The 16418-nt window shown below is 43.1% G+C and overlaps 1 protein-coding gene across 2 annotated transcripts in view; it reads left to right on the plus strand.

Annotated features, from left to right (window-relative positions):
* Positions 1-939: 939 nt before the first annotated feature.
* The window catches only part of slc12a2 (solute carrier family 12 member 2), an 86394-nt gene continuing 70915 nt past the window's right edge, over positions 940-16418 (plus strand). For both annotated transcript variants that reach the window (XM_031282363.2, XM_035991414.1), the window contains exon 1: positions 940-1965. In XM_031282363.2, the coding sequence (XP_031138223.2) occupies positions 1390-1965 (576 nt within the window). In that variant the 5' untranslated portion in view covers positions 940-1389. The remainder of the gene's footprint in view (positions 1966-16418) is intronic.

Raw genomic sequence — 16418 nt, forward strand, 5'->3', positions numbered from 1 at the left:
CCAGGGAGAACGTGCTGTGGCCAGACCCAAACAGAGAACAGGAAGCAGTCTGCTTTTAGTTTTACTCTATGTAGAACACTTTACACATCCAACTTTGTGTTCGTTGGGTTGTAGGCCTATACAGTATTTTGGGGGGGAAATAAAAACACATTTTCATTTATATTACATACAGAATATGTGTGTTTTTTATTTAAGTAAAAGCAGACCCCAGTATTAAGGGTAACACGGAACATGCAAAAGATCTCCTGATGTGTTTTTCATTCATTTGACATTGAGCACATTGGTGTTCATCTGGTTCTTAGAAAGGTCTTTTCACATGGGTGTGTAATTCGAACAGAAAATACCATGTTGAGATACCATTGTTTTATAGGCAGAGTTTTGCCTCTGTGCAGAGAATTTGAGGTGTGCTTTCAGAAAACGTTTGAGCAAACAATTGAGAAAAGCTTAAATGCAATTTAAAGCATTTAACAGTATTGTACTGGTAACAGCTGTCTCTGAACTGTTTACGTTAGGTTAGGTTACATGGAATGCTGTATGACCATGTGTGCACTGCAGTTTCTCAGACATATGTTAGAGTGTGCTCTGTTAGAGGTGATCATATGGGGCTTAGCCTCAGGCACAGGTGTGGGAAACCAAACTCAGTTTGGCCCTAAAAGGCCTTCTTGGTGACAATACACTACTACAAGGAAAGTGTTGATCCATCTGTCAGTAAAAACACCATGTTATTAACGGTTAGTCCCCACAGCCAGGAAGCTTCCAGACACACAGCACGTTGGTGCAGTTTCGCCCCCCACCTCTCCGTCTCTTCCCTCCACAGGAGCAGAACGTCACGCCTACTGTTTGGGAAATGTGATGTCTTCTCGCGACATTTCCGTCCGCCTGAAAAAAAGAGACGCGATCGATGACATCTCGCGAGCCCACCCTTCAGTGATGCCGACTGCAGTGTGTGTATAATAGCAGCGAGGGCAGCAGCGGGAGTCTAGGAGAAGGTGCAGCAAGGTCGACAACAGCATCCTGCTCGGAACGACACAAAGACCGGAGGTGGACGGGATTTAGTCCAGTGGTCGAGAGAGTGAAAGTTACCGGGGGTATTTTGGATTTACTGCCGCGAAAGAAGAAGAAGGAGAGTGGCCGAAAGTTTCCAGACTGTAGCCTCATGTTCCGAGACAGCTAACGAGCTATCCTCCCGTACCAACGTTAACGTTATCGCTCTCCGCTCGTCTCGGAGCTGCAGGCAGATCAGCGTGTTCTCCCTGAAATTAGGAAGGCAGTTGTCCGTTTGTTACGGGGCGGCTCCCGGGCTTCCACACTTCCTCCAGTTAGTTTGTGGGCCATAACGTGGTTCTTACCCACACTGTTTTCACGTACATTTGTTTTTTTGTGTGTGCCATGTCAGCGACTTCCTCCACAACGTCTGCTCCGACAGAGAATGCCGCTCCGGAAAATGATTTTCTAGCTGCGGATGCTGGGCTGAGGCCGCCCGGTCCGACGCCCAGCCAGAGCCGATTCCAGGTGGACCTTGTGGCTGAGGCAGCGGGCGCCAATGAAGATAAGTCTCCTAGCTCTGACGCCTCCACCACTGTCCCATCCAGCGATAAGGTCGCTCCTCTAGAGGCTCTGAGTGCTGATCCAGGTGTCGGCGGAGAGGAAGCCAAAGGCCGGTTTCGGGTGGTGAATTTCGCGGATCCGAGCGCAGCGGTGAGCGCGGCCTCTCCAGAGGCGCCGCCGGCTGAGAGCCTGCAGAACGGGGACACGGTGATGAGCGAGACCAGCTTGCATTCGTCCACAGGGGGCCAGCATCACTATCACTATGACACCCACACCAACACCTATTACCTGAGGACTTTTGGCCACAACACTATCGATGCCGTGCCCAACATAGATTTTTATCGGCAGACATCAGCGCCGCTGGGGGAGAAACTGATCAGACCCACCCTGTCAGAGCTGCACGACGAGTTGGACAAGGTAAGCCCCCACACATGGTTGTGAGACAGGCATGACGCCGCGGTGGCTTTACCGCTCATAGTCAATGTCTTTATAGCGGTTAATAAGTCTTGGTAATAACAATTATTACACGGCGCCATGACTTCAAATGACGGTCAAATCAAGTGCTCACATTCTCAGTTCATCTTCAAATACCTACTACAGGGGTGTGTGTGTGTGTGTGTGTGTGTGTGTGTGTGTGTGTGTGTGTGTGTGTGTGTGTGTGTGTGTGTCTGTGTGTGTCTGTGTGTGTCTGTGTGTGTGTGTGTGTGTTTATGCACTTGTGCAGACAGAAACATCATGTGCGTTTCCCTCTAGGTCAGAGAGTCACAGCCAGCCTGCACGCTGCTCTGTTGTCCAGACAGAAGCTATGGCTCAGAGTCGGAGGTTATCAAAATGACTGGCCCTGTCCCTTGGTTACATGTGCACAGCTGATGCTTTTATGCCGCGCTGTCATTGTGTTTACGTTATGAACAATACACGTATTAAAGGTCCACAGCAGTTTGAGCTGGTTGTAATTGGTCAGGTGATTCTCTTGTGAAAGGCACACTCTGACCGAAAGCCAGGTTTTATTCTGTAGTGTTTAGTGACATCTCCATATAACTAACTGCGTTAGTGAGGTCCAGCTCCGATAGACCTGGCTCACGGTTAATCTCTAAGGTGTTGGATGGGTTGAGGTCAGGGCTCTGTGCAGGCCAGACCATTACTTTATGGAGCTGGTTTTGTCTTCTCCAGGTTGTGGCCACAAAGTTTGAACAACGGTGTTGTCTAAAATACCATAGTGTATGCTGGAGAATTGGGTTTTCAGTAGTGGAACCATATGGGGGCCTATGCCACAACAGCCCAGACCAGAATTATAGTATATGCTATATATAGCATAAGTGGCTTCTTATGACTCTTCTTCCACCTCAAGGGCCTCAAATGAACAACTACCAGAGTTTTTCTTTAGTGGAGGTTAGGGGTCTTCACACAAGAAATTCATATTTAAAAAAAAAAAAATGCAATTTTAACATTTATTTTGGACCATTATTAGGGCTGGGTGATATGGAGAAAATCAAATATGATATTTTTGAGCAAATACCTCCATATCGATACCGCAACGATATTGTAGTGTTGACTATTGGTGCTTTAACAAAATACTTACATAATGAGATTTTTGATAAATAATCATCAGTTATGTGGATATAACGAGTAAGTGGGTAAAGAAAAATAATAGAACAGTTACAACAGTCTGGTAAGTTCAGAAAATGACATCACTTTACTGGAATGCAGCCTTTAAAACCAGGAAAAGACACCACTTAGGCCATATTACGATATCACGATATCCAAAATCTAAGACAATATCTTGTCTCATATCACAATATCGATATAATATCGATATATTGCCCAGCTCTAACCATTATTACCATATGTGTCTAAAAAAAGTTGGGAAAGCTAGAGCAGATAATAAATAAAAAATAAAAAACACAGAAAAAGTTTTAAGGCAAAACTTTTTGAAGAAGTCCACTGGGGACCAAGTACAGTCATTAGATCTGAGAAAAGTTATTAAGTTAGCTTTGATGCTCACATTGATTTTACATTCAGGCTTAAGTGGTGCCAAAACAGCTTGGGTGCTGCACCTAAGCCCTGTACTTGTACTTGAACATTTTTAAAGTTGGTCAACATTTCAAAATATCTCTAAACATCTGTCAGGTGGTTCAGTGACTTTAACTCAGTTTGGCATTGATGCGTTTCCATCATGTCCTATTAGCAAGTGATTATAAAGAGTAATTTCACCTGGAGTGTGTTTATCTGACCCCAAGTCGCTTGCAGTCGTCAAGGTTACATTTTGATAAAGTTCACAGTGGCTGTTGGCAGCAGCAGCCAGGCTAATATATCACAACCCTGATGAATTTACACTGGTTACTAACTCTGGAAGAGAGAGCTCTGCACTGTAAACATCTAGGCTATGAATAGAAGACATTCATGAAATGCAGTCTGTCCGCTCAGCTCTGGGGCCCCAAGTGTCTTTTCTGAATAAGAAAAACAGTTGTTTGATGCAGTTCAAGCCGATTGTTATCATAGTTGATAACAAAGCTGATTCAGAGGGGCATTGTAGATGTAGCTGCTTGACTGTGTGTAGTACTTAAGTCTGATCTTTGTTTCAGAAGTTTTAAGAGAGCCCGGCTGATGTTTTGGAGTTTGAGGCGGATACTGATTTAAAGGCGTGCAGCGGATCACGAAACTCAAGGTTCATATCAGATCACGGTTTTGAGTCACTGATCGGATACATTTTCAGATCAGCACATAAAAGTTGGGGAAATATTTTTTTTTCTAAATGCTTTCCATTTATGACTTAAATAACTGTGATAGAACCCAGCACGTTCAACCCCGGGGAGCGCAGTATGCTTTCCCGAAGGAAAAAAAAGGACTTTCACCCCGGTAACGCGTGTTACTCAGGATTGTTGTAATCCAAACCACCATCTTTTTCTAAACTTAACTAGTCGTTTTGGTGCCTAAACGTAGCTCTCATTGCCGGATAACATTCACTTTTTGTCACCTAAACTTAACCACCATGTCCGCTGAAATGACCGGCGGCTCACGGTGCTCTGTACCCGGCTCAAAGCCCCCTATTCTCGGGTAACTCAACTACCAACTGCCGCTGATACGACGGAGCTCTCTAGCCGGTGTCACTGCTTTTCGAGTTCTTCCTCTCCTCCAGTACCCATGCCCATGACCGTCTCTCAACTGCTTTTAACATGCCCCGTTCACGTGAACAGAAAATTGCGTTGCCTGTGTCTTTTTACGGCAAGCCTCCATACTTTAAGTAACAGCGACAGTAAACATTTATTTCACAATAATATCATGGTTAAACTTTGCAATTAATCCCCGGTTCACATGCATTCCGAATCATGAGTGTTGATCCATACGGACCACGGATCAACTATGGTCTGTTACACCACTACTGATTTATATTTATTTTCTTTTAACAAATGAACATCCGTTAAGAAAGCCTTAAATTTGGTTATTAAAGAGTGTAATCAAGCTATGTACTGAGCAGGACATTTGACATTGTAGAATATGTAGCCTAGATACACAGTTTCTAAATGACCTTAATCACATTTTTGACATTTGTTGTTACCTATCAGCTGTATGACATATCAGTATCGTGTATATCAGGGGTTCTCAAGCTTATTACTCTGTGGATTATTATCTGGATGAATGGATTAGTTGTTTGGTCTCTAAAATGTCAGAAAATGGTGAAAAATGTTCCCCAAAGCCCAAGATGATGTCCTCAAATGTCTTGCATGTTGTGTGTAGGACTGGGTAATTCAACGTCAGTACATTTTTGCGGAAGTATCCTAACACTGAGTATTAAAAAAGTAGGCTACTGAAAGCTGGTATAGAATGTCTGGTCAGACTCATAATCTTGTTTACTTTACCTGATTTTCTATCAAAACGTTGCCAATTTTACACTGGATTTTATTTAGTTGAGTTCTTGTACAGCAGCTTGTGTTTAGACACTTAACAATTTAGAGTTTTGCCTTGTTTTGTTCAATGGAAAAAAATGTTTTGTGGATAAATGTTTTTAGTTCTGAAAGTGCGGTGTTTTGGTACAGGAGGCCAGGTATCATATAACCATATTCAACTTTCAACTGTCCCCAGAGGGCACTTGGTTTACAGCAAGGCAAACCATACATGAAAAGACATATACATACAGTACAGACGGAGATGGGGGAGCTGTCCTGAATACCAGTGGGCTAAAGGCCAACAGTAGTCACTAGTGACCAACTTTCACATTGTCTAGTGTACAAAGCATTGCAACAATGCAGTGAAGACTGTCTCTGTGCAACTTCTGAAACTGTTGCATGTTCATCTGTCATGTTTATACCCTGCTAGAGTTTAGGTGCAGAATGACACCCTATATTGCAAAAGTTGTGTGCTGGTGTTGAGTAAGCACCTTTCATGTGCAGAATAAAGTCAAATGTAATCTCTAATCTAACAGTGAGGATGAAGGAAACAGGAAGCAGGGTTCTGCTCATTCAGTTTGCTCAGCTCTGGGGCTCGTAAATGCAAAAAGTCAGAGCAAACACAGCTGGTTGACGGGTCAGTCAACAGTCAGTCAGGATCAAAAACTGACACCCAAACCGGGTCTTTTCCCTTTTTTATAGGACCCGGCCCAACTGAACCTGACTCCAGACTGCAAACGTGTCACGGCAGGATCCACTGTAATGCTGTGACACATGTAAGACCCAAACCTAACTTTATTTTGAAAAAGCCCGGTAAAACTAAATCATCATTGAATCAAAATCAAATGTTCCTCTTATCTGTGAAATAAGCATGTGACCCGTTTCAACTCCAAGAATTGGATTCAATAAGAACCGGAATCTGACTCAGAATTGTTAAAATCAAAACGATGCCCAACCCTACTCCTGTACTTGCAACACATGACACATGGATGCAGGTGACTGGCAGAGAGAGAAAGGCATGAAATGTCCGTTTGGGATCTTGGGTCGAGTCAAGGGTTTCTAGTTTGGCAGCATGAGTTGAGTTTAGTTAAGTAGAGTTCAGTTGGGTCTTGAAGACGCGGGTAGGGGCTGGGGTCTGAATAACAAGACGTTGTCCTGTCCTCAACGTGAGCAGGATGCTTTTGTCCCCGATCACTGCCTCCGGTCAGTTATAGTAAATGAAAAATGGTGAAAAGCAATCTCCCTTCCTTGCTCCTTAATCTCTGTTCCCATATCTAGCCGCTGAGTAGTAAGTGATGAAAAGCTGGTCTCGTATTGTCTCAAGGTTGGGAAAGAGCGCTCCTGTTGTGTTCCCTGGTCAGAATATATTGGCTCTTCATGGCAAGTATGTGGTACAGTGTCAGGAGTCGAGCCTGTTTCATCACCACTGAATTACTGCTGCTGGCAGATCTGCACCATCAACTGATAGCCAGCGCGATTTAATTAGCAGCTGTGGTCGGCTCACATTCATAGAGGCAGCACTGTTTGGCTCCGTAGCTTTGGCGTCTGAAATGTGGGGCGTTTGTACTGGTCTGAAGGTCATGGTGACCGTGGTGTTTCCTCTCCAACATTGGAGTCTGTACGCCCAGATCGAAATGTGGAATGGAAATTCCACTGTATCAATTGACTGTTAGCCATGGGCTTTTTCACAGCAATCAATGAGTCATTCAGTGTCCCGTCAGGGGCGTTAAGAGACTGAGTGCCGCTGCTGTTCCCTGATGGCCGCTGAACACTTAGCTTCTTCATTTAACCTGATAGGGCCAGACATGGTGGGGATGGCGAGCCCCTGAGTAGAAGATTGGGTGTGTTTGATGGGATGGAACAGGCAGGAATGTCTGAGGATACATTTACATTTCTACGTTTTGGTTTGAAAAGGAATATCTTCTGCTACGTTTCCCCCTCTCATTCCCCCCTGCTCTGACGTGTCCCCTCTCATTCCCCCTGCTCTGGTGTTTCCCCCTCTCATTCCCCCTGCTCTGGCGTGTCCCCTCTCATTCCCCCTGCTCTGGTGTTTCCCCCTCTCATTCCCCCTGCTCTGGGGTTCCCCCTCTCAGTCCCCCTGCTCTGGCGTTGCATCCTCTCATTCCCCCTGCTCTGGCGTTTCCCCCTCTCATTCCCCCTGCTCTGGGGTTCCCCCTCTCAGTCCCCCTGCTCTGGCGTTGCATCCTCTCATTCCCCCTGCTCTGGCGTTTCCCCCTCTCATTCCCCCTGCTCTGGCGTTTCCCCCTCATCAGTCATATTTGTTCTACTTGGTGAGTCCTCACAGCGCAGCTGTTGGATTCTGACGCACGCTCTCTCCACTGATCAAGGGCAAGATGGATGATGGAAGATCATGCATCAACTACCATGTGGAGATGGGGAGGCATTCCTCAAACTTTTCACAGTTACATCATGTAACTTGATGCACACATTTGTACATTAGCAGTAATGTAGCACAATATGGATGTGAAAGCAGTTATAATTAGCCTGTGTGATTTGGTTAAAATCAACAACTAATCGTGATAATTAATCGTGATCTCAATATTGATCAAAATAATCGTGATTATCATTTTGGCTATAATTGTGCAGCCCTAGTGTAGGTCTATATTGACGAGTCAGAAGGGAACCGGTGACAGGGTAGATTTATTCAGGCTGGAGCGGCCAAGCATAAAGGCCTTGCTTAAATATTGATTCCCGCTCAGTGTTGCTCCAGTGTAGCAGCTCCACTGTGTCTAAAAAGCCAAAGCTAAGCTAATTTAGGTGACGTTTAGATTAGTACTAAGTAAACTTCCACTCAGCCGTAACAATAAAAACAGAATCTAAAATACCAGAGGCCTCACCATACGATATCATCACGATACTTATGTCACGATACGATGTTATTGCGATTTTAAACATGCAATATTCTGTGATATATTGCAATTTATCACCTTTTTTTTCCAACTTCAAATGTTTCCAAATTACAAATGATGTGCCCAAAAGGGAACTTTGTCAACATGTGTTTTATCTAAAAAGATCCATTTCTCTGTTTGGTCATCTCACTTCAGTTGTATTGCTGCAAAATGGGATTGTCAAGCAGACAAACTGACCAACACATATAATAATAGATCCATACTTTGGCGTCTGTGTATCGATACAGTATTGCCATGGAAAATATCACGATACTATGCTGTATGGATTTCCCCCCCACCTCTAGTGCTCAGCCAGTTGGAGCTGCACACATGCTGCTGTGTGATGCAGTGCAGAAAACAGCCCACTCACAATCTAAATGAGCCATTTAGCTTAACTGATGTTGGATTAAACACAACGTGGTGTGTTGTACCTGCAGGTATACAGGAGTAGCGTGCTAAGGTCAGTGTTTTACCCACTGACTGAAAAAACAGTGCATGTAGCAGCAGTGACGTCACCCGTTGGTTTGTGGAACGGCCGCTTTGAAGCCTTGAGTTTGACAGTTGTTTTTTTTTTAAGATTTTTTTTTTGGCATTTTTATTATGATAGGACCGCTTAGACATGAAAGGGGAGAGAGAGGGAGAATGACATGCAGCAAAGGGCCGCAGGTTGGAGTCGACCCTGCGGCTGCTGCGTCGAGGACTAAGTCTCTGTATATGGGCGTGCGCTCTACCAGGTGAGCTACCCAGGCGCCTTAATCTGATATTATAGACGCACCTCCACTTTTTAACTGTTAACTGGATGTAGTCCTGAAAAGTTAATCGTATCAGAATCCGATTTATTGGCCAATTATACTTGCATACACAAGGAATTTGACTTTGGTAGGTGTTATTGAGCATGACTTGCATTAGAGTTTTCACTCTGCGTTAGTTGTATAAAATATAATACATACAAGGCCTTGGAGTATTTAGTTGTAGTTCTCCGAAGCTTACTGCTGAACAACATGTCCTACCTTGTGAAATTATGATGTAAAAAGGAAACAAGGAAAATGAGCCAAACAAGGTGCCAGCTGCTCTGCTCTGAGTACAAACAGTGAGCTACAGCTGTTGGCTTTGCTGCTCTTTACGGGAGATGTTGGGAACTTGCACAATGGAGCCGCTGTTTAAGCGTCGCAGGTTTTTTTTTTTTTTTTTTTTTTTGAGCAAATCTCTCCCTCACCCTGTTTGGATCCTGCACCCCCTTCTCTTTGTTTGCTGCACAGATTGTACACAGAGACAGGAAGCAAAGGACGCCCTGGGCTTCTGCTGTGGCCTTTGACAAGAGAGGGTTTCCTTTTGTCTCAGCATCAGCCATGGCTGATGGCCTTACAGCTGTTGTAACACACACACACACACACACACACACACACACACACACACATAGGCTTGTAAACATCTGTGTGGGTGAGAGTGTGTGCCGAGGACCTGGCTTCCTTCTTATCCCTAGATCCAAGTGCGTCACATGGAGCCTAAAGTCAGAAATAGCACAGCCCCTCGAGACCATTTGTACCAGAACAGCAATTAAAGTGGGAGTTTCTTTTTTCCCCCCTAACCTTCCAATAAGGTGAAGTGTAGGCACAGTCCCACAGATTGAGTGTAGAGCGAGCAGACCCAGGAATGATCCTTTGTGTTTACCTAACGCTCCCAGAGTCTTATATATGGTTACAACTGAGTTCTCTATCTATAGAGTTTGGAGATAGTTATTGAGCCTGAGCTCAAACTATGCAGTGTTTTCCCTGGCGGGGGGGGGGGGGGGGGTTAGGCATCCTTCCTCAAGAAAATGTTAAGTTTTTAAATAAAAAAAAAAAAATGCAATTTCCCCATACATTTTGTGTCACTTTGTGGATTTTTGCATCTCTTTGTAGTCGGGTTGTCTCTCTTTGTGGTAGTAGTGCATCTCTTTTTCACATAATTTTGGACTGTTATTATCACCATATCTGTGACTATAACGTTGGAAAAGCTTGAGCACATAATAAATGAATATCACTCGAAAAGCTTGAAGACTAAACTTGCTAACAAAGTCCACTGGGGACAAACTGCAATCATTAGATCTGAGAAAAGTCATTTAGTCATGTTCATTCGGCTTAGGTGCTGTACCCAAGCCTTACAGTGGCAAGGAAAACCCTGTAACTTGATGGGGTTAGGAGCCTTGCTCAAGGGCACTGTAGCTCAGAATGGCCAGATAACAAATGCTGCTGCTTCGGCGGCACCTGACAACCCTCTGTGATGAAAGAGGCTTAGCTGACTTGTAGAATGCAGCTTTTTTGTGTCATGCTGAGAAATACTGTGAACATATTTGTGTTGGCCTGAATGTCAGTGAACATGTCACCCACTGTGTGGGCCAACCGTCAGTCAGCTTTAAATGTTTATTAGCCATGTCCTCTTTTAGAAATCTCTCAAACTGTGAGGGCACATTGAAATCAGTGATACACACACACACACACACACACACACACACACACACACACACACACACACAGACACTAGAGCTGGTAATACTCCTCTATAATAATAATACCATTTGAATTTCATTCGTTATTTTTAATATTCAACTGTCTGGGTTTTCCCTACCAAGACACAGATATGGTGATAATAATGCTCCAAAATGATGTGCAATTGCATTTTGTTTATTTTATTTAGGAATGACCTCTAAACTCCCCGCCAAATTCATGCACCTAAGTCTTCCACAAAACTATGGAAAACACTGAATTATATTGAAATATTTAATGCTCACAATTAGCCTATTATTAATGTTTCCTTCACTACTCACTACACTTTCAATGGCACTCTAAGCATGTGATTGCCGTTCCAACAGTCCAAACATACAAACGCAAAAACAAAGATACAGCAGTCCAAACACACAACCATATCAAATAACCACATAATCCATTTTATTTCTATGCACACAACATTCCCTCCTGGGCTCTCTGACCTTCATATTCCCATTTCCTGTTTCCTGCAGCGCTCAGCACCGCACGACAGATCGACTGGCCGCTCAGCGCACTGCTAAGCTCAGCACTTCACAAAGCACATGCACTATTTCCACTTGGGGCTCAGTCACAGTATGAGGGATGAATGTTGACATCACTGTCTCACATGATACCACCCCTGTAGAGTGGCATAACAAACTGGCTGTGGCTGCTATGAATGGGCAGGACTGTGATACTGGAGGAAAAACAAAGACATGCATACAAAAAACCTGTCAAAGCCAATGGGATTGACTGCGGTCCGAACAACTTTCTGGAACAAACGGTGAACTTTGGACATTAAAGTGTGTGTTAGAAGTTGAGTTTCCTGACCAATAGATTAGAGCTGGGGGTAAACGATTATTTATTAAACGATTAATCGGGCGATTATTTTATCGATTAGTCGACTAATCGAACGACTAATTGGACGATTAATATAACGATTATTTTTCTGTTGCTCGATTAATAAAAACCATAATGTATCTCAAATAAATACCAAAAAATTCTTAATATATTTTATTAAACAATTTTGCACAGCAAAAAATCTTCTGCTTTACACAAAATAAAATAATTATTTTACTGTTATACAAAATGAAAGGCCAGCCTGTTTACTCTTTTACAGTACCAACATAACTCTCTTGTTCAAAAAAATCAAGTTGTAGTGCAAAAAAGAAAAACACTGTGCAGTGCACAGTACAGACATTCCTTGGATTGTTTAACACAACATAACAGTCCCAACATAAAACCTGATGCATAATCAAACTCACTCTCTTAACTGCTATTCTGTAGGTTTACATGCTAATGCAGCTGTGCACTTTGGTGGTGCTAGGCTAACCAACGCATCTTAGCTCTCTGTGCAGTTTGTTCGTGCTAGGTTAGTAGCTAACGTTCACTAACGTTCAGATAGCTGTGTTCTGCAGCTGTAAGCTAGCTACCATTCAAGCCAACATTAGATGATAACTAACGTTAGCTAAACACAGCTGCCTAGGCGCCAGTAGCTAGCTAACGTTAACGTTAGCTACTAACCTAGCACGAACAAACTGCACGGAGAGCTAAGATAGTTAGCTAGCACCACCTAAGTGCGCAGGCTACACAACACACTACACAAACATGAAATTAATTTAGCTAACGTTAGTACTTGGGACTATATTTTAAGTATTCCCATACCCTCGATGATTAAGGGCGAGCTGTTTTTTTAGGACTTCTTCTTTTCATGGGGCTTTTTGCAGGGCTTTGTTGGGAATTCTGTGAGGAAGTTGCTGTTTCCTGCAATGTTTTGGTCTCCCACATGTGTGTGTGGCCAAAGCCCGTCTACGGAAAGCCGTTCCACTCCCTATTAAGCCCCATTGTACCTACTTTGGTTGCAGTTCCACCAGAGTTCCACTGGGGGTGATCACGGTCCAGTGCAAAATGAATGGGAGTCTATGGAGCTAGACGGCTAAATTTGTCTCTTTCGCCTGATTGTTGTTGAGAAATCTCAGATTTGATTGTAGTTTTTGCAAGTTCAACATGGATTATAGGTCGAAAGTTGAATGAACGAGTACTTATGCCCTTTCGATTTGTTACAGGTTGAGTCGTTGTTGCCCATAACACGCTAGCATTCTGCTAATGAATGCTGATTGGTCAGTGAAGGACTGATTACGATCGGAGATCCCGCTTGACAGCATCCGAAGCAGAACCAGAATGTCAGAGTGAATATTTCGGCGTGGTCTTTAAAACATTAGCAAACCTCTTTCTAGCCTGTGTATTGACAGGGAGAGCCTAACCTGTCAGCTGTGTTGTATTAACAGGGAGAGTCTAACCTGTCAGCTGTGTTGTATTGACAGGGAGAGTCTAACCTGTCAGCTGTGTTGTCGATGCCTCGAGAGAAAAAAGGAAGCGACTCAGAGCTTGCCGTAAAGCAGAATCTCTGGCCGTATATGTGTATGACGTCATTGACATTTTAAAAGGCTTTTTAGAACAAAAAAGCCACTTTAAAAAAATCTAACACCCAGCAGTGTGTATTTTCTTAGCCTCCCCTTTCAAATGCAACATTCAAATTACTAGACAAAAAACTATATCCTGAGAAAAGTGGATTTTGAGGGGTATAGCTCCATAGAGTCCCATTCATTCTACACTGGCCTGTGAGCGCCCCCTATATGGAACTCTGGTGGAACTGCAACCAGTTCAGACGCCGGAAGTAACGAGAGAGTGGAACTTCTTCTCTTATTAGAAATTCTTTGGTGTGGCGAAGCGTCGACGCAAAAATACGACGTCGACGTAATTTTGACGTCGATGCGTCGACGTCATCGACGCGTCGCTGCAGGCCTACAATAGATGTGTATATGTACAGTATTAATCAAGCAGTCATGCTGGAAGTGGCAGAAGCCTCACTTCACTTATTCTTTGATCACAAAGTTTCTGATTTCAATCCAAATCTTTTTCCACTTTTAAACTGTATTTGATTAAGGCAAAGTATCCTGCTTGCATTTAGACAACACTTGGTTTATTTTCTTCAGTGGATTCCTTTAATTTAAGTTAGCCTGCCCTCAACAGGAAATGAGTGCTGCCTCATGCTGGCCTCATTCACCTGCTAACAGAGGGTCTTAATGAGTCCCCTTGAACAGAGGACACCTGGACAATATGAGCTTTTGTCTGTATACATCCCATAACTTTCCTGTCCGCAGAGCGGCCATGTGCATGATGTTAGAAGGAACAAGTCAAAGATGTTTGGAGGTCAGTTTGATGAAACAGCGGTCACCTCTCCCTCTGCTTATTGAAGCCAGGAAGGAAGCTTAAGTCAGCTTCCTGTGAGTGCGTCTTTAGCATCATGGAAAATTGGCAGACATCCTTTTATTTATACATGTTTACAGGCTGCCACATGTGTGCTTGTGTGTACGCATGCGAGCCGCATGGCAGGATGTGCCCACGATCCGCTCAATTTCCATTCAATTACAAAATGAAGTCCTTCTTGGTGGCCCACTTCTATAAACTTCTGCAAAGCACATGTGATGGAAAGTCAGAAGTGAATAACATTAGGATTGGGCATCGCAAACCGGTTCCAACTTGGAATCGTTTAAAAAATTTTGTTTTTGAATCTGCTCATCGATTCCAAATTTAAGTGTTGGTTTCCGTAGCGACCACTGTTCTTCCAGGTGCTTGTTGTGTTGCAGCCGTGGAGCTCAGTAAGCAGAACTCTAAAGTCTGGCTGAAAAAGCCCGGTAAAACTGTTAATCACCATTAAATCTAAATGACCTATTCCTCTTATCTGTGAAATAAGCATGTGACCCGTTCCAACTCCAGCCCTCAAAGAACCAGAATCAAAAGGAAGAATCGGAATCAGAAATGTTAAAATCTAAATGATGCCCAACCCTAAATAACATATTGATTTACTCATAAGTTTATGAACCCATGCTAAAGTTGACTAAAAAGAGGAATAAAAAAAATCATCTTTTGGAAATTGATCTTAATGCCTTAATTAAAAAATGAGGATAAATCCAAACTTTAAGGACACCAGTTTTCTTTGTGCATGAATAATGTATCGTAAATAAATAAATAAATAAATGATTTTATGGAAAGTACCCCATGCCAATCTCTAGGTATGGTGAAGGGCATGTGATGATGTGGGGCTATTTTAATTCCAAAGGCCAAGGGAACTTTATCATTTTGGCGGCCCTCCTGCAGTAACTTTGAGGATCTAGGGGTGGCGGATCCCCTGTTGAGCACATGCTCTATTCCCCCCCCAAACTAAAAGTGCCTCTCCATCCGAGTCCATTCACAGGTGCCGTCACCTGGCTGAGCCACAAAGCTGCTCAGTGTTTGCAGGCACCTCACTCCTCACCTCTTTCACACTCCTGCCAGAGTCGGAGAGTAATTCGACACAATTCCAAAACAGAAAACTTTGCGGCGTCAGACCAGGCCGTTTCTGTTCCATCAACACGCCTCAGTGGGCAGCAGGGAATCCAACTCTGGGAGAGTTTCAGTGCAGTAAAAGAATAATGAACTGAGTGGTGGGAGGTTTTCCCCAAACAATGGGGAGATGTGTAAGACAGAGGACATCTGATCGCTCCTCTTGGCCCCGGACGGAGTCACGCAGGGAGGCCATGAAACGGGGATCTGAGACTCCATCAGCCTGGCTCCAAAGATGCTTACCCCTGCCATGTTATCTAATGCAGGGACCACCTGAGTTGCGTATTAAACTGGGCCTACAATAATGTGTAGGGCGGTCTAAAGCCTTTTTACATACCTTTTTTATGGTGCATGCAATACTAAGCTATTAAAATAATAATTAATGACATCCATATATTTATGCATACTGTTTTAATGTTGAGCATACAAGCTTAACTGTATCTGATAAGCCTGTCATAAATGTATACATTTAAAAACATCACAAATAGGCTGATTTATCTTTGCTAATAATATGTTGGACTCATGTTTATGTATATTTTCAGACATATTACGTTATGGAAAAAAGAATAAACAATATCTTGGGGGGGCTCCCTGCAGTAACTCTGAGGACCCCAGGCCCCTAAAGGTCCCGGACCCCCTGTTGAAGATCTCTGATGTAATGCTTATATCTTAATAAAGCTCAACAAAAACTTAAACAATTACTTAAATTGTTGACTTATTTTTAAGACTTGATATTGAAGAGGTCAGTCTTGCAGCCTGTTCCTATTTTTAAGTGCTCTTTCCATTTCCGTGTCATCAGAAACCTTGGGAATTGAAATGACCAATTAATTATCATCATAATGTACGACCATTTACAGTCTGATCTGATGTCAGTGATGGAGCTGCAAAGATGAATGGATCACTGGATTAGTTGTCAACTATTAAATTAATCGCCAACTATTTTGGTAATTATTTGGTTTGTCATATTTTATAACTAAACTTAAAACATGTGATTTGCTGCCTTTTTTTTCTTGTTAAATGTGAATATGTTGTAGTTTCTTCTTTCCTCTGGGACAGGAAACTGAAGATCTTTGAGTTGTGGACTAAACAAGACATTTGAGGACGTCATCTTGGACTTGGGGAAACTCTGATCCACATTTTTCACCATTTTCTGACATTTTAGAGACCAAACAAATAATCCATTCATC

Source organism: Sander lucioperca, chromosome 14, assembly GCF_008315115.2.
Source record: "Sander lucioperca isolate FBNREF2018 chromosome 14, SLUC_FBN_1.2, whole genome shotgun sequence".
In the NCBI taxonomy this organism is placed as follows: Eukaryota; Metazoa; Chordata; class Actinopteri; order Perciformes; family Percidae; genus Sander; species Sander lucioperca.